The following is a 26,704-nucleotide window of genomic DNA, read 5'->3' as shown; positions in this document are numbered from 1 at the left end:
TTGTTTTTTAATTTGGTATTATATTATTAATTTATTACTTATGCTTAATATATATGGGTATTAATTTACCCTAAGTGAATAGTAAAATAGAAATACAATAAACTATTGGTTATGTAATAAAGTAAATATAAAAGGTTAATATAATATAAAATAAATGATTTCAATTAGAATGGAGCAGGTATTGGGATTGTCAGGTGATTTACAATTGGCTTAGAGCTAATAATAGTAGTAATATAATGAATCAAAAAATTGTTATATTTTCATTATCTCTAAATTGTGGTAGTATCGGTCTATTGGAATGAATAAATAAATGATAGTTTAGCATAATAATTAGAAAGTCTATGACCAATATCATCAACAACTACATTACCAGCTAAAACCACAGACAATATTATTATGAATTATTTCTTCATTTTACTTATTATTAGCTACTTATATAATGTGTTTCTACTAAGGTGGATATATCCACCTTGGTTTCTGCTCTAATTGCTTTCTTCTATTGAAATTGAAAGTGATAAAAGTTTAAAACCAGCAGATTGTGTCATTACCGATTGCTATAGAATAGAAATTACTTTTTAAAACCAGCAGATGGCTAATCTAAAGACTAATTTCTATTAAAAATAATAAATTTATACTTTTTTTTTTATTTAAAACAAACTGCGGTAGTACGCAAATGTCGCAATTATCTCAAATGAGATAAATGATAGTATGAAAATATGTGATATCTTGATAAACGTGCAAAAAATTTGTGAAACCAACATCAGTACCACGAATTAAGATATAGAATACTAATTAATATATCTTAATTCGTGATCAGTACTCAGAAGCAATTCAGCAATTCAGCATTTTTTAAAGGGCCTAGTACAACCACTACAACCACGACGGACTAAGATATTATCTTATATAGTTATATATTATCTTAGTTCATGGGATATTATCTTAGTTCATGGTAAAAACCACAGTTCGGTACTGAGATAACAGGCAGAATAATTATCATAGAATAAACACACAAATCAAAGCCGAACACAAAGGAAGGTGCACCAACTTTGAAAAATAAAACTCCCAATTCATTTCCCAAATTAATGTATTTTCAACTTCAAAAAATATTAGAGTTAAGCCAGTTTGTTAAGGTTAACTCTATTGTTATCAGGGAGTACAACAAGCGTGTGCGTCAGCGTCACTGCGCGTGGTCTAATTTTTTTAGAGCCGGTGTTAAATTAATAAGATAAAACTTTCATTATTTCTTATATTAGGAATTAAGAAACAAATAATATAATATTACAAAATAATAATAATAAAATAAGTGTATTTAACACTAGAATAGTTATAAGTAAAAAGGTATAACATAGAAATTATTTATTATTAAATAAATAAGTTTGCCGTTTGGTGTCACACATTCTTGCCTGCCATTGAAAGTAAGTGTGTTTGTCTATATGATTTAACCTTAATGATACATGAGGATCGATGATGATGTTTATTAACTAATTACAATGGTTATAAAAAGGATCTTAATCATAGGTGTAGTTAGGTATAATTATTATCTGTAGTGGTAGGAAAAAGAGAACATTTTCTAAAAAAAAAACAATTAATATTTGATTCCTTCTTAATCTAACATTTTATTTTACATAAAATTGTATCATAATTAAATTGTTAAATTAAACATAAGACGTCTGTGTTTTTCTTCAAAAATATTGTAAATTTTCTGATTCTATTGCATGTGATACATCTCATAAAATATCAAGTATTAACAAGTTTGTAAATATATAAAATATATTAAGTATAATTAACTATCTGAAAAAATGTGAACATTTTAATTTATAAAGCTATTTTTTAAATCCTTAATTGTATAAATAGTAACCTAGAAATATAGCCATTTGTCAAAGAATTTAACCGGGATAATTTTTTTTGGACTATTCTTTATATAAATTGTTAAGTAGTTTGTACCTATTGTCCTCCTATATTTTTTATATAATTTATTGTTTATAAGTGTAAATTATAATAAATAATTATATGTGTGTTTATCATATTCACTGTAATAAAATTATTACAATATATATTTTGTGAATTTTGCAGTTCATTATCAAAATTCTGGTCATAAGCTTATGTGGATCATTTGTTGCCTTTATTTGAAAATCCAGATGTGTTTGAACTATGAACACTTAAATATCTGTAAGTAATCTGTAAATAAATATAAATGGGTCATTTCTTGGATTTTCTTACTAACTCTATTGTCTATATTATTAATGGCGTAATTTTATTTTGCGATTTGAGATTTTTGAAATCTTTAATTAACTAAATTGATAAGTTCTTATTGTTAGACATTTTAATGAGAAGTAGATTCCCTTAAAAATCATTTGTTCTTCACGATTTCAATTTTATATGTTATACGTAACAATTGTTGAGATTTTCAGAAGCTGGCATGACATCCTTTATTATAAATAATATCATAAATTTCTATCAATTACAAATGTAGTTAATGTATTTATATTAAGAAAACACTACTTCCACATTTATTGTCTTAGTATTATAAGTGAGTTACTATAGATTAATAAAGTTAGATGTGCATTGCTGAACTTAAATTTTACATTTTACATATGTGTGTGTGGACACACGTCTTATTAAAATATTAGATGAGATAATTGTCTTAAAGTTTCTCGTTTTAAAAACATCACTATAAGATCATGATTAAGAAAATTTCAATTTAATTTTTTAATTTTGGCATTAGCAAAGTCCAGTTTTTAGAACCAACTTTAAAATCTAGTTGGTCAAGAGAGCTTGGAAAGCAAACAAAAGATTAAAGTTCTTTTAATGTGAGATTTATTGATGTGCAATTACAGATGGTTATTCAAGAGTATCAAAGTTTATTTTTGAACTTAGTTTCAGGTAGCTAGAACAATATTTAATATACCTATCTATCAAAACAAAAATGAAAATGTAATTGAAATAAAAAAGTTTATTACATTAATAGTAGATCACACGCTTTATCAATGCCTTAATTTTTGATAAACTAGTAAAACTAATTATATTAATTATAATGTTTTTATTATTTACAGCACATGTTTTGTTCAGCACATTCAGACTGTGAAACTCCAATATCTGTTATTACAGAAATCTTGTCAGAAAATGATCCTATAAAGTAAATAATTTACAGTAAACAATATTATTCTATATTAAGATCTAGATAAATTTTTTTTTAATTTAAATACTTGTATACATGAATAGTATAATGCATAAGTATTTATTTTAAGTCTTATTCAATGCATGAATTTTTTTCGAATATGACTAGTCGAAGTAGAGGAGTACGTTAGAGTAAACTCTATTGTTATCAATAGAGATAAAATAACCTATCTATTTATTAGTCAGTTATTGTAAAGGTTTATAGATAATAGAGGTTGCTTCATAGTCATGTAAACATTTTAGATTCCCCGTAGCACCTATCGTGACCATGACATCACCCATCGTACACATTTTGAAACGGGGCATTGATTATGATGAGTTATTTGTATTATGCACTCTATATTATTACAAAATACAAAATTATTACTATAAACAAGGACGCATTTGAAATATTTGTGCCCCGGGAAAACATATTTTTGCTGCCTTTACCCTCTCAAAAAAAAAATAAATAAATAATTATATAGGTATACAAGTTATTCAAAAATTTTTCAAAATATTTTTTTAGTTTGATTTTTTTATGTCATTTTCAATATTTAGAATTTTCAATACATTTTATCTTTCCTCTTTTATACTTGATTGTATACATGATTTTACTCCTTTTAGAGCTGAAAAAGACCATTCAGTGTATGGTAGGTACCTACCTAAAATTATAAATTTTAAACTACAAAATATACTATGATAATATGTATAGTGTACGGATATTATTCATTTTTATTATTATATGCGCCACTGACTATAAATGACAATGAATGTGTTATAAATTATAATATATTTAAATCCTTCTATAGTATAGAGTTTAAACACTGAATGAATAGAAGTTTTGCATTTATTATTATAGTTCATCAACTTTCACAATATTTTTACAAAATTGATTGTAAAATTCCTTATTTATTATGATTAAATCATATCATTTATATTTTCTGTGAAGTGAATGAACCATTTTAACCAAAAGTTGTAGTTTCTAAATGAATTAAAAAATATAATTTTTTATAACATTTTATGGTTATCTAAAATTATTAAGATTACACCTAATACCATTCTTATGAATAGTTTTTGTTCATTATGAATAGTATCAAGAAATTATACTACTAAAATACAGTTTAAGTAATTTAAAATTTTATGTATATTTGTTTTTGCAGATTGTAGGAACTGAAATAAATTGAACTATACAAATAGGATATTTTATGGTATATTATAAAACTATTATACAAAACTATAAAATACATAATAATATTGTCATAATTAAGTCATCAGTCTTTTTAGTTTTTGGAGCTTTTTACGTTGAGATTTTGCTTTCCTTTTTTTGATAATTTTCTGGAATGGTCATTCAAATATTTCATCTGGATGAGTACTCTTTGTTTAATATTAGTCTTTACAACAAGATTATATTTTTTTGCAATTTCCATCCGAGATAAAAAAAAATTTTGTTAGTTTTTCAACAACTCCTGGCCCTTTAGGAAACTCAATCATTTTTATCAGCAGTGTATGACTGATTTGAAACTATGTCGGAATTTTTACCTAATGTTATTAAATGTATTCTAAACAATGCGTTTAAAGGAGATGGATGGTCATTTAGTCCCCCTCTTGAACGAAGTTGGGAAAATAAATTTCCTAATGCATCTTGGTTTATTTTGCTGGATAAAAATACTTTAACCCGTTTTGCTGTACAACCTTTAACAGTGCTTTTGTCCCATTAATGTGCATTAAAATAGCCTTATGGAAAATCTGGTAGCCAATTTTTCCAATACACCTTATTTTTAAAAATATATCATACATTTTATTGAGTATTAGATTTTGTTCTTCTTTATTATTATCATATGGTTGTTTATATTGTTGTGTATTGTTATCATTTGGATGAGATGCATTCACTACGTCAAACCAATTATTAACTAATTCAATAAAATAAGCTAAATTTTCAATTAATCTTTTATCTTCTTTGAGTATGTTGTGACAGTGCAGAAGTGCTGTGGAAGTTGTGTGGAACAATAATTGTGAAGCTAATCTAACTTTTTGTTGTTGTTGACCTTCACAAGCGTTCACAAGTTAAATGATAGGTAGACAGTGACAAATACTGAGCTCAGTGGATGTTATATTGATTAAAAATTCAAGTGGTTTTTTATTTATATTTTGATCATTATACTCAAATCCAGTATCTAACAACCAGTTTCTTATAAGTTTAAAAACGTGTGGTGCATCAGGTACATATATTATTTCTCTTTGATTCGGAAGAGAAAATACAGGGTTTTCATAAGAAATGTGGGTTTTCATAAGAAATGTCCAAGGCTCTCCACAAACCAACATAACCTCCACTACAGTGACTTACACAACATATTGTTTTAAAACCTATTTGATCAAGCTTTTCAATAATATTCAAAAGCATCTCTTTAGTCATTTTTTTTATCAAAGCCTTTGTAAATAGGTTGTTTCAATGGTGACGCCACACTTCTTGCCATAACCACTTGCATTTGAGAATGAGGGCCCACAACTTCATCTCGAAGAACATCATATTCCATGGTAATTGAAATTTTAACTTCGTCAAACATTAAATTGATAGTCCTACAAGCCATCCCCATTCAATTTCATTATATTAATAACATCTTCAAGAACGCCATTCCTCATATTAACACTTTTGACCCATCGTTGAAGAGATGACAATCCTATAATAATAAAATATTTATTAAAATTTGTAAGAAGTCATTTGTTCTTTTAATTATAACCATTCAAAATTTGTAAAGATGTAGATAATAAATTATTTTAAGATAGGTATTTGTGAAAAAAGTATAAATTACAAATTATTTAATATTATAATACCAGGCAGTGGATATTTCAGTTCATTCTTCATATAAACATAGGCACGTTTACTAAAATATCTAAAAGAAAATGCCTTTGAAATTTCATTTGTTGACCAGTTAACATGTTTTTTCTTCATAATCATGTCCAAATGATTTTTGGAGAATATTGATGACAAATATTTTCTGGCTTGTATATCAATATCTCAGATCTTAATTTTTAATAATAATTGTATTTGTCTTCCATTGTTTTTTCTGTATTTTTTAACAGTAAATTTGTCACTTGAATTTTTCTCTAAATTTCTGATTTGAAACCATAGATTTTTGTTAGTTTTTTTGTAGTCAACTTCAGATTTCTTAATGGTTAATAGTTTTTTGTGTTCTAGAAGTAGTTTATTGTAAAGATGTTCATAATCATGAGGTTGTGTGACAAGTCCAATGATTGAGTTGACTCAGTCACATTCTGAATATTGAATATTGAGTAGAAAAAGATGGTTCATTATTATTTAGAACCAAAGTGACAATCTCATTATGAGTCTAAAATAAAAATTATTTAATAAAATAATATCATTGAATAAGTAAAAAAAAGGAATAAAGATACAAGTCTGTAATGTGATGATAACTTAAAACAAAGAATATAAGTTATGAAAAATAAACATGAGATAGTACTACAGAATATTTTAATTATATAGTTTCATTGTAATGTTTGTAGCCAGGGCCGGTTATAGGCGTAGGCAACGTAGGCACAAAATTTATATTTATATACAGAGGCGGCATATAAGAAAAAATAATAAAACAAGAGGCGGCAATTTTGATTTTTGCCTACATATAAAAATTTGCTTGCACTGGCCCTGTTTGTAGCTCGTACTCTTATATTACCTTCTTACAGGTAATGATTGTATTCTTAAAATAAAAGCAAACCATTATGTTTAAAAATATTTACCTATCTAATTAATTTAGTCTCTATTCGTTTTTGACGCTGAATACCAGACTGAAACACACTTGTCATGACCATCAGGTAAATTAAGTGTAGGTGTAGCATCCGGTTTTAAAATTTTTACTCTTGGAGCATACCCCAACAGTTCAGATTTTAAATCTCTAAGATAATCATCTTGCTTAAAGTGATCTATAAATGATTTACTAGGATTCCATGCATAATTTTTCCTACATTTATTCGACCACACTTTAAGAAGCAAATCATCCTTAGAAACCTTTTAAATTAAAATTATCTTCTATTATAGTATATACAAACTAATAGATAGGTGTGTGAGATAGGTATGTATATTTTAAAATTGCTTAATATGTAGTTAAAAAAAAAATTATAAAATACTTGTGAAAAGACAAATCGGTACTACCAGTATTTTTGGCTTTGCCTGAATAATTTTTGCAACATGAAATATGAACCGCCTTTTGACTTTGTAGTTGCCATTAAAACAAATTAATTTAGCTGGATAGTTTAGTAATAAATACTATGTAAAACTTTAATCAATTACCAACTTACTATAACTTTTTATGATAAACAAACAATTTTGTATGATGGCTGACATCATAGTGCAATTTCTCCCACTTCCATTTTGAACAGAATTCCCGTATGAGGCAACCTCTATTATCTATAAACCTTGGGTTACTGTTGTCGGGTTAACCCAGAGTCAACAACTTTGTGTTACCGAACTATAGCGCTGATTTAACTCATCTACGCTGAACGACGTTGGGTTACTCGAGTTAACTATAGACTATAGTTGAGTTTTCGAACGCACCCCATGCGCGTGGTCTCAAATTGTTTTTTTAGGCAGGTATTAAATTAATAAGATAAAAGTTCATTAATTCTTATATTAGGTATGAATAAACAAATGTAATATAAGAACATTCATCGCTTTTCTTTGTCCAAATTGTTGGCATATTATTTTATATTTTTCCAAATTATTAATTTATCAGTAGAACGATCAGTTTCAATAGTTCTTATTGCACTATTTATTAAATTATCTGAGTTTTCTAATAGAGCCTTTTTTAATTGGACTTGAGAACTTAAAATATTTAATACTAATTTTTAATTTTAGCAGCAATGATTCATTGAAATTGTTTTTTTTTTCAATTTAAGAATGATTCACAAATCCCACATAATTGGTTACTTAAGTTTTTTTTTATTTTCTATTTCTTTTAATAAATCTTCCAGTGTATTTAATAATATCAATAATAAACTCTTTTAAATTTTTATTGTTTAAACTACTCCAATTCTGGCATACGGGACACGCCGGGTCGTTTGACGTTTCATCATATTATATTATTTTTAATCATGTTCTAGCTCTTCAAATATAACATTTTAATCGGGAAAATAGATTGATAAGTAGTCGCACATGCGCAGATATCACGGCTCCTACTTTTATCACAAACTATATTATGAAAATATTATAGTCTTTGCTATTATGTAGTTGACCTCCACTCATTTATAGAAGTGATAATATGCAATGACACTCATCCATTATATAATAATATTGTGATCTAAGGCGAAAATCATGATTAAAAGAGAGAAAAAAAAAGATTTACGCCATGCCATAAAATGGATAAAGTTCCGCCATTTGGCGAGACATGTGGTTTATACCGGTGACTCGGGGACTTGGAGGTAAAAATGTCCTACGTATAGGTATATACCATATTATCATTTTAAATTATGTTTATGGGCGGAACACCCGGCTCATACTATACGGGCCAATGGCGTTGATCCATTGGTTGTTTGTATCAACAAACGTTGAAACGTCGGCGTTGTCGGCTGTCGGCGCGTTAGTGTTACACAGACATACAGTTTCGTTTACTTGTTTATTATAATATAATGAAATATTATATTATATGGTATAGAACAACATATCTTTATCATTTCATTACTGATAAATTTTCCGTGTTTAATTTAGTTTTAATCCGGTTATAAACCTTTGTTTACTTCACTGGGACTAGGTAAATACTTCATACTTTTTACATACTGGACTGGTCGGCTACTTTATAATTATTACCTACCTGAGCAGAGTTGAGCCTGGAACTGAAATATCTAATGAATTCTAAGTTGTTGTGCCGAGTAATTTGAGTTATGATTCCCTCTGCGGCTCGGTAGATTGCTGTCATACAGTTGATACAAAGTGGCTATATACTGTACTAGAGACTAGAGAGTCTCTTACATTGTAAGCTCTCTACTTCTCTAGTAGTTTAGCGTGTGTTCCCTGTAGCTTGTGTTTTATGTTGTGTTCTTGTCTGCTGTATACTACTATCACTATACTTCTAAACAGATATATTTTTTGTAAGTATGAACGTTAATATTGTTATCATAATTAGTTATATATTATTATTAATATCTACCTATTTAGATTTTTGCAACAAACATTACAAACAGTAACTTAAATTGACCATAATTTCTGGTGGTGCAGAGAAATATTATCATTTCGAATCCACCAATACTAACTTCATTTGAAAATCCCCACTCACCCAATAAATAAATATATATATATATATATATATTTTAGGTTAAATTAATAAATAAGTATTTAATTATTTCAGCAGTAAAAAGTATATTATTATATACCTTTGTGCTAAGCAAAGCAGTAAAAAAAATGTACTGTAAGGTTTATTGCTGATAATAAAAATAAATATTCATATAACATTAAAAAAAAAAAAAAAAAATCAAATATTTTTTTATTTTAAACTGAGTTAACCTCTTAAAATATGTTGCATCAAACTCATTAATTATTAATGGATAGGTAACTGACATTATTGTCAAAAAAATGTTTACCTAAATGTACCGTCGAAATAGGATTTATGATACATACATAAAACTGTTGCGTGCCAGTATCAGATTTGAATCCAAATGGTTGTTTTGAATGAAAGTTAAACTTAATAACGAATAATGTCTTTATTGCGTAAAAATGAAATACATGTATCAAATAAAATAAGTGGCTGAGTGTCGTGAAAGTGCTTAAGTGTTGATAGCTTTAGTACATCTGCCATTGCTGGTCTTTGGGCTTCCTTATATACTGTGGTGTGTCTCTTGTTTGCGTCGAGTTGTAGCCTTCTGGATGGAACCAGGTGTCCTTGTAGTTATTGCAAATTTGGACCCGGATTTGATAATGTGCAATAACACTATAATTATTATTATATAAAAATGCGTTTTCGAAGACTAGGTAACCACACTCATAATTGCATTCTTATTGCAATATAAAAATTGGTGCGCTTACTATCCCGACACGTTTCATGGACATATGCATCTCCCTCGACACGAGGCATGGTCATACTAACTTAGCCTTGATATCTCGTAGCCCATAACACCTTCCCCACAAAAAAAAAGGTTTATGTCTGCGAGACAGAAATCTTTACAATTTTTTCTTAAATGCACTCAGTTACACTTACAATTTAATTTTACATTGATCACTTAATAATAATGTTAGTTATATAAATTTTAAATCAATTAAAAATACATTATAAAGTATATAATATGTTATGTTATTTATATATATATTTTTTAATATTTAAATTTCCTTCACCTTGATTATTACAATTAAAATAATAAAATAAATTCGTGAACAATTAATTAATATTACACATAAATGTTATGTTTTACCCATATACCAAATTAAATAACTGAATAACTGAACCTACACATATGATATAATTAATATTCATATTTTAAAATGCTTTATCAAGTTTTCATATCGTTGTTTTTTTATCATAATATGATTAAATATATTATATTTAGTATATTCTACATCCATTCTTAGATCATGAAATTGTTTTAGTATAGTTACTTTCTCTTCTTCCGTATACTTTACGTTTTTGCAGTTTTAGTTTATGCAAACTATAATTTTGATTTTAGTCTTACAAAATATGTATCATAACATTGACCTTATTTTTTTTACATTCTAACTCGTCATTCATACCTAGTTTATTCATTACTATTTATTTAATTTTTTTTTTTCAAAACCTTTCTTAAATGTATTCATTTATACTATCATCTTATATTTAACCCTATATTTAATTATTCATTTGCTTTATCATTATAATACTGTTTTACATTATTTTTATGTATGGTAATGCCTCGTCAGCCACGTTGTATAACTATATTTTCATCTCCTATTACTTTGATTACTTCATATGGTCCTAACCATAGTAAATTAAGTTTGTTTTTATGTACGTTATCTTTTAAAAGTACTTAATCTTTCACGTGTATATCTACAAGATTCTCATTTTTATCATATCGCTCCTTACTTTTTACTTTATGTTCAATTAACTTCTCTCTCACTAATTTATGCGACACTTGCATACTTTGTTTCAAATCATATAAATAATCATCATAATTATATTGCGGCTCTGGTTCGGATTTTAATTTAATCGGTATTTCTAATGTACGCCCATACACTAACGCATATGGTTGAAAATTAGTTGATGTATGTACCGTTGAATTATATACAAAAAATGCATATTGCATATGGTAACAAATGATCCCAATTATTTAAATTCTTATCCACATAATGTCTTAAGTACTCGGCCAAAGTTCTATGTGATCTTTCAAGACCTCCATTTGTTTGTGGTCTAAAAAGACTAGTATTGACCTTATTTATTTTTAACAATTTGCAACTTCCGTAAATGTTTCGCTAAGGAAGTCAGTTCCCCGATCTGTCAATATCGTTCCCGGTATTCCATGTACACACACGAAATGTATAACAAAAGCTTCCGCGACTGTGTTTGCCTGATGGTTAGATATTGGTACTCCTAGCTTGTATTTAGATAAGTCATCTTGCATTGTTAAAATATAACTATTACTAGATAAGGTTGTTGGTAATAGACCTACAATCTAAAAATATTTTTTCAAATGGTTTTGTATTTGTTGATGTAATAGCCATTGGTTGTTTTACATACCGATTTGAAATCTTATTTACTTGACACAATGTACAATTTCTTACGTACTTTTTAACATCATCTTTCATACCTTTCCATCTAAATTGCTTCTGTATGTGTTTATTAGTTTTATTAACACCTAAATGACCTCTTATTTTAGAATCGTGAAACTGTTTTAGATTCAAAAACGCTATAAAATATATTTTCATACGTTGATCTCTGATGATCTTTTTTTTTTTATGTTACTAGAAATATTATATAAAGATTGCTCTATATTACATACGGTGTATTACCTATTACTTTACTAACCGGTAAAAACAAATTAATTCCTAACTTACGTTTTATTTCATAATTTATTCCTAATGTTAAATTATATTGTTTTGCAATTTCTGTCACTATATGATACTCTTTCTTTTAATGCTTCTAAAAGTGTGCCTATAGTTCCTTTTACACACTTTTACATTACCCTTGAATAAAACCATATTTTCAAAATTTTTATTAACCTAATTCCCAATTATATTCTACTCTATTATTTATTATTAACTTATCGTAAAGTCCTGTATTATTGTCTTCACTTGTTACAGGTGTTCTACATTTAATCAACCTCCTTGGTATATATTATCTGATTGAAAATAACTGATATGATTATTCGTGTTATAATTTCTTGTATTATTTGTACGTTGAAAATTATTATTGATTAGTCGTGAAAAATTATAATTGTCTCTATTATTAGAAAAATCGTTCCTGTACCTATAATTATCTCTTTCTGAATTATATTCTATCTCTTCCGCTTTTGCCAATTGCTTAGCTACCTCTAGCGTCTTAGGGTTTTGTGCCTTTACAATTGTTTTTATAGGACTTATTAATCCTTTTATAAAAATAGTTAGTGTTTGTCAATATTTTAAACTTGCATTACAAATTTCTGTTTCAAATGTGGTGGTGGAATTACAACGTAAGTTATACCCAATTTACTCCACAAATCTATAAATTTAACTATAAAGTATTTAACACTATTCTGATTTCACTGTTAAATGTTCACTATTCTAGTGATCATCGTAAATATAAATTATTGATTTTTGTAGTGTGTGTAACTTCATAGATGTGCTGTATTGATATGTTGATTAGATATAAATTGTATACATAGGTTAGGATACTATTTTTCTCAATGCTTGTTGATGTTGAATTTATGTTTAAGAGGGTATCATGCTCATACATGTTGTGTTTGTTGTATTAACATACAATATAGTGAGTTGGCGTTTAGTAGAGTTAGAGCCAATTTATCTATTATTAAACTCAAAGGTAATAATATTGTCTAAGAAGTCACATTTATATTTTCATTTTAAATTGAATTATAGCTATATAAAATAGTAAAACTTTAAAATTCTTAAAACTCTCCTTATAATTTAAATGTCAACAATTATAGCCTACATGATTCACTCAATAATATTTTTATGTATTTTTTTTATAATAATTAAATTGATTCAGTAACTCATTGGGCCTATCTGTGCTTGATTGTCATGGAACGTAACCTGGAAAAAAATTTTAGATTATCCTTTATTTAAATTGTTAAATAGTTTGTACTTATTGTCCTTCTATCTTTTTTAAATAATTTATTGTTTATAAGTTTTAATCATAATTTAAAATTATATGTGTGTATATCATATTCACTGTAATACAATTATTACACCCAATATATATTTTTTTTAATTTGCAGTTCATTGTCAAAATTCTGGTCATAAGCTTATGTGGAGTTGATCATTTGTATTCTTATTTGAAAATTCACACGTGTTTGAACTATGAATACATTACCATCTGTAAGTTATGTATTAATAATATAAATGGGTCATTTTTGGGATTTTCTTACTAACTCTATTGTCCATATCATATTTATGAGGGAAATTTTATTTTGCGATTTGAGATTTTTGAAGTCTTTAATTAACTTAATTGATAAGTTTTTATTGTTAGACATTTTAATGAGAAGTAGATTCCCTTAAAAATCATTTGTTCTTCACGATTTAAATTTTATATGTTATATGTAACAATTGTTGAGAATTTCAGAAGCTGGCATTATATCTTGATTAAGAAAATTTCAATTTAATTTTTTAATTTTGGCATTGTTGAAGTCCAGCTTTTACAACTAACTTTTAAAGCTTGTTCATTATGTTCAATTGCAAATGATTATTCGAGAGTATTAAACTATATTTTTGTTCTTTGGTTTAAGTAGTTGAAACAAAATAATACCTATCTGTCATAACAAAAATTAAAATGTAATTCAAATAATAGAATTTAATAACTATATTTAATTTATTAATAGTAGATCATGGTGGACCTGTTAGATTACACGCTTTACCAATGTCCTAATTTTTAATAAACTAGTAAAACTAATTATATTAATTATAATGTTTATATTATTTACAGCACATGTTTTGTTCAAAACATTCAGACTGTGAAGCACCAATATCTGTTATTACAGAAATCTTGTCAGAAAATGATCCTATAAAGTAAATAATTTACAATTAACAATATTATTCTATATTAAGATCTAGATTATTTTTTTTTAATTTGCAGTTCATTGTCAAAATTCTGGTCATAAGCTTATGTGGAGTTGATCATTTGTATTCTTATTTGAAAATTCACACGTGTTTGAACTATGAATACATTACCATCTGTAAGTTATGTATTAATAATATAAATGGGTCATTTTTGGGATTTTCTTACTAACTCTATTGTCCATATCATATTTATGAGGGAAATTTTATTTTGCGATTTGAGATTTTTGAAGTCTTTAATTAACTTAATTGATAAGTTTTTATTGTTAGACATTTTAATGAGAAGTAGATTCCCTTAAAAATCATTTGTTCTTCACGATTTAAATTTTATATGTTATATGTAACAATTGTTGAGAATTTCAGAAGCTGGCATTATATCTTGATTAAGAAAATTTCAATTTAATTTTTTAATTTTGGCATTGTTGAAGTCCAGCTTTTACAACTAACTTTTAAAGCTTGTTCATTATGTTCAATTGCAAATGATTATTCGAGAGTATTAAACTATATTTTTGTTCTTTGGTTTAAGTAGTTGAAACAAAATAATACCTATCTGTCATAACAAAAATTAAAATGTAATTCAAATAATAGAATTTAATAACTATATTTAATTTATTAATAGTAGATCATGGTGGACCTGTTAGATTACACGCTTTACCAATGTCCTAATTTTTAATAAACTAGTAAAACTAATTATATTAATTATAATGTTTATATTATTTACAGCACATGTTTTGTTCAAAACATTCAGACTGTGAAGCACCAATATCTGTTATTACAGAAATCTTGTCAGAAAATGATCCTATAAAGTAAATAATTTACAATTAACAATATTATTCTATATTAAGATCTAGATTAATTTTTTTTTAATTTAAATACTTGTATATATGAATAGTAGAATGCATAAGTATTTTTTTTAAGTCTTATTCGAATTATGAATTTTGATTTATATTTATTTGATATGCCAAAACCTACTAGATTTTAACTGTGTACTGCATATTGTATTTTTTAATGGAACAATGAGTGATAATCTATTATATTAGTTAATTAGTATTTAAATATTCTATTTTTATACTGTACTGCTGCCAGAGAGAAAGAGGTTATGGGTTATCTCCTCTTCTTCCATTGTTGTTGGTTTTTTTTCTGCCTTATAAGATCTATTATTATTCATTATTATTTAGTACCTTCTTATTTAATATGTTTTATATTACAATATAGTGGACATTATGAACCGTATTTAATGTGGTACCTATTAGTTAATTTGTATGTAATCACTGAAGTATTGAACTTTTACAAGATAGCATGTTTTCTAGTAATTATTCAAAACAAAGCCAGGAAATATTAAAATGTATTTATAGAACTATGAATTTTTAGTAATTTTTTTCATATTATGTGTATTTCACTCTTGTTCACATATTAGTGTATATTTCACATATATTTTGATTTTGGAGTTACATTTATATTTCATATTTTATGAGAATAAACAGCAATCAGCAATAAGAATTTGAACAAAATAGAACTAAAGTGTAATATAATAAATTGAAAAAATTTAATGTATGAGATTATAATTTTTAATGTATGCAATAGCCACAATATATAACCAATGATATAGTAAAGTAATACAATGTAAAAGCAAAAGCAAATTCTCACTTAATTTTCTATCCCAAGAATTTCATATGATTATGACTGTAGAAAATAGAATAAGTAGGAATTTATGAGAAAGTTGAATTTCTAATGTGTGGAAGAACTTAAAATAGAACATATAAAGAGGTATTTAATCACTCAATTAAATTAAATTATTAAGAAGAGCATAAATAACCTGAGAGCTAACATTTTTACGATGAGAGAACAAAGAAGGAATATTTAGGATTCAAATGTCCACTTATTGAGACCCCAGAAGTGATATTAACTAAGCTTGATAAGATACCATTTAGTTAAAAAATTTATATCCATTTGGAAAGGTATGTGTGGAACCTAAAAGTTACAGAATTATCAATTCCAAAATGATTAAGTTAATTAATAAGATTTTAAAAAACAAAATCAAAAGCTTTAAAATAATTAGTGAAAATTATGTCATTCCATAAATCTTTGCTATATAAAATAAAAATGACAATACTGGTAACAATTCTCTTTCCAATACGTAATTCATGCTGTTTATTTTGTTGCATAAGTAAATGATTAGTCTAGGCTCATCAATGTTGTATACAATACATTCCAATAATTTAACAATGTGAAGTAAAATGAATATGAGCTTTTTCAAACTGATGAAAAAACATCTTTGTTCATAAATTTTCTTAATAAAATAACGGGAAGAATAATGAAAAATGACAATAATAAAGGAGGATAGCTAAAACTTATTGGTCCATAAAAAATGTACTTCATCAGTTCAGTGTAATTTTTGAATGTGATTATTTATTATTGCTTCCAAATTCAGTATTGCAACAGTAGTGTTACATGTATCATTCAATTATTGCCTATTTACTTTAAACCTAATTAATCGTTTTTTTTTTTTTTTTTAAGATTTGAGAATATCTCCAACGAATTTAAAGCATTAGGATTTACAAAAGTAAAAGATTTGGCACAAACAACCTTTGGAAAAGCTAGCTCAATAAAATTGAGTGGTGATTCTTTAAGACTGCTTTATAAAGCTTTAGAGGTAAGAATTATTAGCAAATAACATTCAAAATTGTTTAGATTATATTTTAATAATTTGTTTTGTTTTTTTTTTTTTAGATATATGATGAACACCTTGGTAAGTTTTTATCAATAATATTATAAGTTTTTATGCTATACACTGCCCAGTAAAAAAACATAATATGTCGACCTGACAAAAATCAAAACATAAAGTTTAACAAATGTTTGTTTAGTAGAATCAATTTTGTGTTGTTAGCTTTAATGTTACAGTGAATTCATTTATTATCAAAGCTAAAAGTTAAAATATTATCTAATATCTATGTGTAAGGGTTGTACGACACTTGAGCGCGGAAAATTGGGTGTTGGACAATTGGGCTCAATGAAAATTGGGTGCCATACATTTGGGTGCAACAATATTTATTTATTAATTCAAATTATAATAATAATATTATGCAATATCTATTTAAAAATATTAAATCTACAAAATTTTTAATAATTTAATTTATAATCAATAATTTTTTTTTTTTTTTTTTTTAATGAACGAACAAGTATTTGATTAGGTTTTGATTTAGTTTTGTTTTACAAAAAATAAAAATAAGAAAAAATCATAAAATTATACTTAAACATTTAGACATTATTAATACATTTATTTTATTATGATAGATTTTGAGCAATGCCTTTTAAAAAATCGTTTATATTGCGGTTTTCAAAATCATTACAGATTGCTTTGATTCTAGAAGCTGTGTCTATATTTTTTAAGTTTTTGTCTTGGTTCCGTTCCAGCCAAAAATTGATGCATTTTTAAACGGTTAAGTTTTTCTTCTTTTTTTAGTGCTTCGATAAACCTCCATATCGAAGGATGGAGTGCATTTAATGTTGAATTAAATGAATTATGCCACCCTTCCACTGAATTGTTTGTTTTAGGAATATCATATTTAACAAGATTGTAACAATTCCATAGCTCTATTGGAAATCTGGGATTTCGGCGTTTTTTATTACGACATAATTTACCAATCCACGTATTCTCAAAATAATCCAAAAAATCTGACAATAAGGTTTCATTTTCAATATAAAACTCAGTTTCCAAAATAGCTTCATATGCATTAATTACCAAATGCGGAGGAACAAATAATAATGCATTTAACTTTTTAATGTGTAATGCGAAATTAGATTCTTCACGATATTTAATAGCTAACCCACTATCTTGAATATGTTTCCATAGAGCTTGCGAATAATGAAAAAAACACCCATGTAATGACGTATTTGGGAACACTTTTTTTATTGCATTTATGGCTGATAGCTCGAAATCAAGCATAAAAGTTTTTGGTTTAAGTTCCAGTTTTAAATTTAAAATTTTTTCAAATAAACGGACATAAGTTTCTTCCGTTTTATTTGGAAGGAGAGCGAATAAAAATGGCAAAACGTTACTGTATTGTATACCATGAATGGTATATAGTTGGTAAAAAATAGATGGCGCACTAGAGTATGTACCATCTGCATACCAATTATTACAATTAGTCATCAAGTTTAAATTTTCTTCTGTCGAATAAATTAAAATCCGCGGTTTTCCTGATTTTTCATCGTTACTGTCATATAACAAAAATGGCTTACCATCAATTGTTGTTTTGTACTCTGTAGGAATTACTAGCTCATCTAATGTTCTAGGATTTGCCGGTGCCATAATTTATTTTTGATGAATACGTTGTATTGTTTTTTTCATTGAAGAAATTCCAGGTAATTTACTTGCAACAGATTCAGTTATCTATATAATAATTTAAACGGTTATTAATATATTTTTATACTTTAATAACTTAACATTTCTATTTATAATTATTAGTTTAAAATAATTTAAATTAATTACCTCTTTCGACATATTACTCAAAACTACTTGTGAACTCAGCTCTGTTTCTTTTGCTATTTTTTTCATATTTTCAATAGCTTGTTTTGCTTCAATTTTTGAACTATCCGGCTGATAGTTATGTTCACACTTACTTTCTTTTGTTACTTCTCCCTTTACTCAAATTGTTTTTTCATTAGATGTGTGTTCTAATTTGTATAAATAGCCTTTAAAAATTAGCAGGTCTTGATTCTTTTCACTTTTAACAAATTCATACATTGTAAAAAGAAATATTTCATACAACACAAATTATTTAGCACTTAATTGTATTTCCAGCGCATGAACGTGATATACTAAATAAGTATCTAAACTCGTATCGTATTGTTAGATTATAAATTCGTATCAGTGTTATATGTATTGTAATTGGGAATTTTGACAATAATATTGATAAGTACAATAGAACGCTGATTATCCGAGCGCCTATTAACCAGACGTGCAAACAAAAAAAAATAAAAGGTCTAATGATATTTTTAATTGCATTGAACAGCTATAGATATTTAACCAGACTAAAATATCACCATTTTTCAAACCTTAGTCCGTTTAGTAAATTTTTCAAATAATAAAAATATAATATAATATAATAGAAAAAAATATATATAATAATATATATATTATATTATATTATATTATTATTTATATTATATCAATGTAAAATAAATAAAAATTTTAGAATTTTAAGAAGTATTGATATTCGCTCTTTATTGTCTTGCACCCAATTGTCATTGCGCCTAAAAGTCCCGCACCCAATTTTCTGCACCCAAGCGTCAGCATACCATGTGTAAGTAATAGTTTTTTCGATATTTTTAAGCTAGATATAATGAGTATTTTTAATTTGTAATATTTTACAACACTTATAATATTTAAAAAAAAAAAAATGCTAAATTTTAAGCCTAAATAATTGTCTTACCATTAACTTTAATATTAGGTCAATTATTTCTTATATTTGATTAACACCAGGAAATTGGTTCCACTAAACGGAAATTTTCTATGTTAAATGTTTGGCGTCCATTCTAGTTCATTTGTTTTCTTCTCAGCATGGTAGGGTTGCCAGCTGTCCAGTTTTTGTCTGGACAATTCTGATTTTCTGGTTTCTGACCAGTGTACAGTTATACCTTTTAGCTCAACGCCATAAATTATAATATCCAAAATTTCAACTATAGTTTGTCATGTTAAGAATTTTGTGAATTTTTGGAAACAAAAAGTGGTCATATATTAATAAAGGCGGCAAATAGCGAAAAAAAATACAACTTTAAAATAGCAAAGTAGCACTTAATTAATATACATGTTTTATATACTTTTATTTATTTATTGTATTATCAGAAGTATAGTAATAAACTTTAAAAAAAAAATTAATTATTCTTAATAGTAATAAAATAAGTCATTTTTATTTATACATAATATTTTAATTGTCCATTAGATTTCTGGAATTAAAACTAAAGGAGTTGTAAAATTGTAACTAAGATTAGAAAAAGGATTATATCCTGTATCTACCTAATTAAACCAATATTTAAATAAATACTAAACATTTTATTATTTTATTGTAATTTAAAAAATTAACTAATAGACCTTGAAACTTTTACATTCATTATTATATTTGATATAGGTAGAACAGTGGTTCCCAAAAATTTTTAGTTTACGCCACCCTGAAAATAAAACAATGAATTGTGCCTCCCATGAATAAATATTTAACAAATTATTGTAATTAAGTACACAAATATTTTTATCTTTATGACAAGATAAATCAACAGTGAATATTTTTAAATATCTGTATACAAAATTTTTAATTTTTATAAAAAAAAAATAAGACAATATTTAACTATTAATACTAATCTTAATGCAAACACTGGGTGGATGTAGTAACTTTCCAAAAATTTCCAAACTAGGTATAATCTTACAAAATAATTATAGGCCAAATTATTGTTAGTTTAAAAATATCATTATTTACCGCAGCGCTCATACATCCTCTGTTAAGTGCTCGCGCCTCCCAGGGAGGCGCATCTCACAATTTGAGAACTGCTGATATACACAATAATATTTTCTAAACATTAAGATTAATTTTAAGGTACAACTTATTTATACTGTAAGTCTTTGGTCTATTTACACTATTCTATAGTAAGGCGAATTGACTTAAAAGTTAATTATATTAAAAAGTTGAATGTAATTTCAGTATTATAACATATTCATAAAATAAATGTAGTATTTTTGGCTAAAATTAAATCAACCTACCGTAATACTATTATTTGTAAAATAAATTACTTGAGTAGTATTATCAAAAACTATATTATGGATTATACTAAGTTATATAGGTTGACAGTCCACTTTTGCTTTGAATCATTTTTTGTATGTATTGATTTACCATTGAAATATTGAAATATATACATTACAGTGACTAACTGAAGGACCAGGTACACTCAACAATTTTTGTTTTCAGAAATCCAAAATTAATTCAACAAAGTTTGTTGTAGGCCCCAATTTAATTGTAATTAATATTAAAAAAAAAAATGTTGATATCCTAATTCTTTTTGAAATTTTAGGAAAATAAAGAAATATCTTTGGTATAAATTCAATTAATTTTATCATAGTTGGTCCACACAATTAAATAATATATATTATTCAACTACCCTACCTGTAGGGTAAAAATTTTACAAATTATTAAAAATTGTTACACTTCTTTTAAATCATTATCAAAACTAAAATTTACATTTATTTGGTAGTTTCCTTACTTCTTATCTTACTAAATTTATTGTTTTCTACTTATTTATAGTTTTTCAGTAAAATTATGCATTTAAAATACATTATCCTTTAACTATACTCAACAATAATTTCTTCAATCTGTAAGACACTAAACAAGGTGTTTCATCTGAGATCACTCGACCAACTATAGGCCTTTATTGTTGATAGTTGGTTGGTTTATCAGATAAGCCATTAATTATCGTCAAATGAAAAAAAATTTAACCAATTAGTTATCTTTAAGGTGAAAATGAGGTTGCGGCAAACGCTTAGTCATCATATAGATAATTAGTATGTACTGTTAATAGAACAGTAGTATAGTCCTAATGCTTAATAAGTTTTCCAAAAATCTGTAGACTAGGTTTGAGTCTTTGCTAGGTTGAAGCTTCTGTTCTATTACAATTTGTTACAGAACGAAACTCCATTTAAATTTATGTTATAAATAAATTTATTAATTACTAAAATAACTCAATGCTGAAAATTTCAATGTTGTAAATACATATTATACTTTTTTTATTTAGATGATCTTCAAAAATCTGCAAAATTAGAAATGGAAAATGGAAATTTTACCAGAACTCAACAAATATGTGAAAAATTATTGCAGCAAAAACCAAATGATTTAAATGTTATAATTCTAATGGCTGAATCATTTTTTAAGTGTGGCAACTATGATAAATCGCTTAGTTTTTTGAAAATGGCAAACAATTTGAATCCAAATTCTTTCCAAATGTTGATTAACATTGCATTTAATTATTGGAAACTATCTAATTATGATTTAGCTAGACATTATTTCCTAGAAGCTATTAAGAAGTCACCATCTTATAATGATTGTTGGATTTATTACGCGGAATCGTTAATTAAAACAAATGATTTAAAAAATGCTGAATACATATACATTCAAATTTTGAAAATTTATCCAGATTCGTATATAATCAGAAATAAATATGCTAAATTTCTATTGTCACAAAATAGATTTAAAAAAGCTGAAGAACAACTTAAAATTGCTCTAAAAAGTGCTCCAGAGTGTGAAGTCACTCTGAGTAACCTGGGAAATCTATACTATTCGGCTAATCAATATGACAAAGCAATACTTAATTTTCATAAAGCTTTAAATATAAATCCTAATCTAAAAATTACTTTGTTTTATTTGGGGACATCATATTTAAAATTAACTGATTACCCTAAAGCAGTTCAAGCATTTGAAAAAACCATTTACTTAGATCCAGAAAATGCATCTGCCCTTCATTATTTAGCGGTTGCATATTGTTATCAAAATAATATGGTAATGTCAGCAGAAACATATAAGAAATGTTTAAAATTACTGCCTGATGATTTAGAAATTAATCTGGAATTGGCGATGATTTATTTCAATATCCTGTTAGACTATCAAGAAGCAGAAATATATTTAAAAAAATGCATTGAATTACAACCTCAACGAGAGGATATATACAAGTATCTGTATGCAGTATATCAAGAGTTAGACAAATATAAAAATGCATCAGACGTTTGTATAGCGTTGGGTAATTTATATTTGGATAAATCTGATCTAGAAAATGCTCGAAATGCGTTTACAACTGCCTTATTTTCAACTCCTGACAATGCTGATGGCCATTGGAAACTTGGACTTACAATGCACAAACTGGGTCATTATGATATGGCTTTAGTTAGGTAATTATTAATTAACATAGTAATTATTAAATAAATGTTTGTCTTGTTATATATTAGCTATCTATAGGGTCTTGGCAAACTTAATTTAAAACAATTTAACTTTAAGCATGATTTCCACTATAAATAGAACACATTATTAAAAAGATTGATTACTGATTACAGCAGTCATTTTATTTATTCTAGCTACTTCTAAATGATTAATGATGTATATTATCCTCTGTTGACTTTTGTGTTTGACTTTTCTTACACTTCATATTTATTTAATTTAAACTTTTACTTCTCCTAGCTTAATATTTGTTTGTTTATTATTAGTAAGTACTTATCCTCATAATATTTCTCTTGATTTACATAATTTAGTGCTTTAAGAATATGTATATTCAATTATTTTAATAATAAATAATTCTGAGATGATTGTTTTACATATTACTTCAATATTTGATATAATTTTTTAGTATTTATATTTACATGCATACATATAATCATAATTATAAATTAGTTCTATGTTTTGATTGTTGATTATTAATACATTACAAATGTTTTATTTAATTTTAGAATTCAGTTTAAGATACTGTTATTGAAATATGTTAACTAGTACTATTTTCTTTGTTATTAATTTCTGTAACATAGTACTTAGTTTAATTAATTTCTTATTATTATTCTTTTAAAATGTATCTATTTAACATAATTAATCATAATTAGTAATTTTATCATATATATATTTTTTTTAATAGGTATAGAAAAGCTATTGAATTGAAACCAAACTTTGCCCATCCTTACTGTGATTCTGCAGTAATTTATGAAAAACAGGATCTGTATGAAAAGGCTTTAGAATATTATAAAATGACCCTTCAGCTACAACCGGACCATTTAAATGCTTTGATTAATATGTCACTACTTCAACAAAAAATAGGTCAATTTGATGATATTGTTGATATCTTTAACAGGATTCTTCAAATTGATGAATCAGATGCTTTTGATGTACATATGAATTTAGCAAATATTTTGCACAAAGAAATTGGAAATCTAAATGATGCTCTTTTTCATTATGAAAAAGCCTTGACATATGACAATACATCGGTTGACATTTATGTACGTATGGGAAATATATGTATCGAATTAAACATGAGTAAAAAAGCATTAAGTTACTTTCATATGGCAATTCAGCTTGATTCACAGTGTTTAGAAGCCTTCATTAATGTAGGTTCTATACAAAAAGATAGTGATAATTTCATTGATGCTATTCATGCTTATAAAACTATATTAAAACTAAAACCAGATTTTCCAGAAGCATTTTTTAATTTAGTAAAATGTTTACAAAAAGTTTGTGATTGGTCAGATTATGATTCTCACATGATGAAATTAAAAGAAATACTTAGTAAACAATTGGATGGTGGTCAAGTCTTGTCCTTATTACCTCATGATACATCATTGTTACCTTTACCATTTGAAGTACAAAAAGTAGTTGCTGAGAAGTATGCACAGCATTGTATTGAGAAATTAAAAAAATCAATTGAAGAACCTCAACAGTTTGTTTATCCTACATCTTTAGCATCTTCCAATGAAAATCTAAGGATTGGTTTTGTATTGACCAACATTAGCGAACACCCAAAAACAGCGATTTTGGAATCCTTATCCAGTTTAAAAGACTACCAAATAGATGTCATTTGTTATTCTCTAACCAGGTAAATATTTGATTTAAAGTATTTTAATTAATAATTTTAAAAAATGTGGCTTTTAATTAATAGACTTATTTCAATAAATTCTATTGCTAGAATTATTTTAAAATAAGAATAAATTAAAGGATTTTATTATCATATAATTTCAGATTTCTTAAAATCCAATATCTTGTAGTGCCTATACTTTCTAATTTAATATAAAGATAAACTAATTTCTTTAGAAATATTTATTGTGTAGTTATTGTTGTTGTTCTTTTATTGTTATTGAATTTTGTTTATTTCTTTGCCATTAAATTCTTTAATAATATTTAATCAGCCACCCATTAGTATTGTTAATAATATTAATTTTGTATTATCATTTTTTTGAATTTTAGGTTGAATCTCTTCAGTGACTTTAAGCAATATAAAGATTTGTCACACCTTAAAGTAATTGATGCTGCTAAACTAATAAATAATGATGGAATCCATATATTGGTTGACATGTGTGGTTATACAAAAGATTCTCAAACTGAACTATTTGCTCTAAGACCGGCTCCAATTCAAGTTTCATGGCTTGGTTACCGTAATACTAGTGGTGCACCATTTATGGATTACTTAATTACAGATAAAGTATGTTCTCCTCCTGAATTTAAAAATTTATATACTGAAAAATTGGCTTTTATGAATCAAACTGTTTTTGTTGGTGATCATAAACAGAAGTTTCCTAATTTACATCAACTCAGTGCTGTAGATAATACAAATAATATTTCATATCAAAGCCTAAATGGAAATAATTCTAATGAAATAAAATCAGCTGAAACTATTTACATTGATGAAGAACCTGTCTTATCTTACTCTAGATCACAGTATAACTTACCAGAAAATGCTGTTGTATTTTGTAATTTCAGTAAGCTGTATAACATAGACCGATTTACTTTCAATTTATGGTTAACTATTTTAATTAAAGTTCCTAACTCTGTACTATGGCTTTTACATTTAAATGATGATGCTGAAAATAACTTGAAAAAATATGCTGATAATTTTAATAATGGATGTTTTAATTCATCACGTATCATTTTTGCTGACTTCATTCCTAAATGTGAACATTTGAAAAGAATCCAGTTGGCCGATATTTATTTGGATACATGTTTATATAATGGACACACGGCTTCCCTGGATGCATTATGGGCAGAAGTTCCAGTAGTAACATTACCTGGAGAAACATATGCATCTCGTATAACAGCTTCACAATTGACTACTTCAGGGGTTACGGATACTATTGCAAAAAATGATGTACAATACATTGATATTGCAATAAAATTGTATTCAGACCGAAAATTCTTGGAACATGTTAAAAAATGTATTTTGAAATTAAAAACGAATAGCGATTTGTTTGATATAAATTCCTATGCAATAAAAATGATTTCAATCTTAAAAAGTATGTGGAATAGCTATCCGTCTATACATGAACTGGACATGTAGAAATGAATATTTATTAAAAATCTACTATTTAAAATGTTTAAAAGTTCATTTTTTTTTTTTTTTTTGTAAATATTAATGGTTTTAATTTTAAAACATAAATTGTTTTTATTTATTTAATTTATAAGTTGTACACATAATGTGTAGCATTTTATTATTTTCAGACTATAGTAAAATTAAAAATATACCAAATGTAATTTATTGATTAAAATTTTTTTTTTTTTTTTAATCAAGAATTTATACAATCTATTCTAA

General features: G+C 26.1%; 1 protein-coding gene across 12 annotated transcripts; it reads left to right on the top strand.

Moving 5' to 3' along the window:
* Positions 1–1,189: 1,189 nt before the first annotated feature.
* Positions 1,190–26,660, top strand: LOC114121401 (UDP-N-acetylglucosamine--peptide N-acetylglucosaminyltransferase 110 kDa subunit-like). 12 transcript variants are annotated; one of them, XM_050204732.1, is made up of 10 exons: positions 1,191–1,415; positions 2,074–2,169; positions 3,054–3,136; positions 14,409–14,508; positions 15,113–15,195; positions 16,907–17,042; positions 17,120–17,138; positions 22,169–23,315; positions 24,047–24,997; positions 25,366–26,660. In XM_050204732.1, the coding sequence occupies exons 4-10, from the start codon at positions 14,491–14,493 to the stop codon at positions 26,450–26,452; spliced, it is 3,441 nt and encodes a 1,146-aa protein (XP_050060689.1). In that variant the 5' UTR covers positions 1,191–1,415; positions 2,074–2,169; positions 3,054–3,136; positions 14,409–14,490; the 3' UTR covers positions 26,453–26,660. The 12 variants fall into 12 exon arrangements, with proteins under 12 accessions (XP_050060697.1, XP_050060689.1, XP_050060690.1 ...); XM_050204733.1 differs by lacking the exon at positions 14,409–14,508 and adding an exon at positions 13,555–13,654; XM_027983712.2 differs by lacking the exons at positions 14,409–14,508; positions 15,113–15,195 and adding exons at positions 13,555–13,654; positions 14,259–14,341.
* The last annotated feature ends 44 nt before the right edge of the window (positions 26,661–26,704 follow it).

This window comes from Aphis gossypii, chromosome 3, assembly GCF_020184175.1.
Source record: "Aphis gossypii isolate Hap1 chromosome 3, ASM2018417v2, whole genome shotgun sequence".
NCBI lineage: Eukaryota > Metazoa > Arthropoda > Insecta > Hemiptera > Aphididae > Aphis > Aphis gossypii.
Note: the sequence above shows the minus strand (reverse complement) of the source record. Positions and strands in the feature narration are given on the sequence as shown.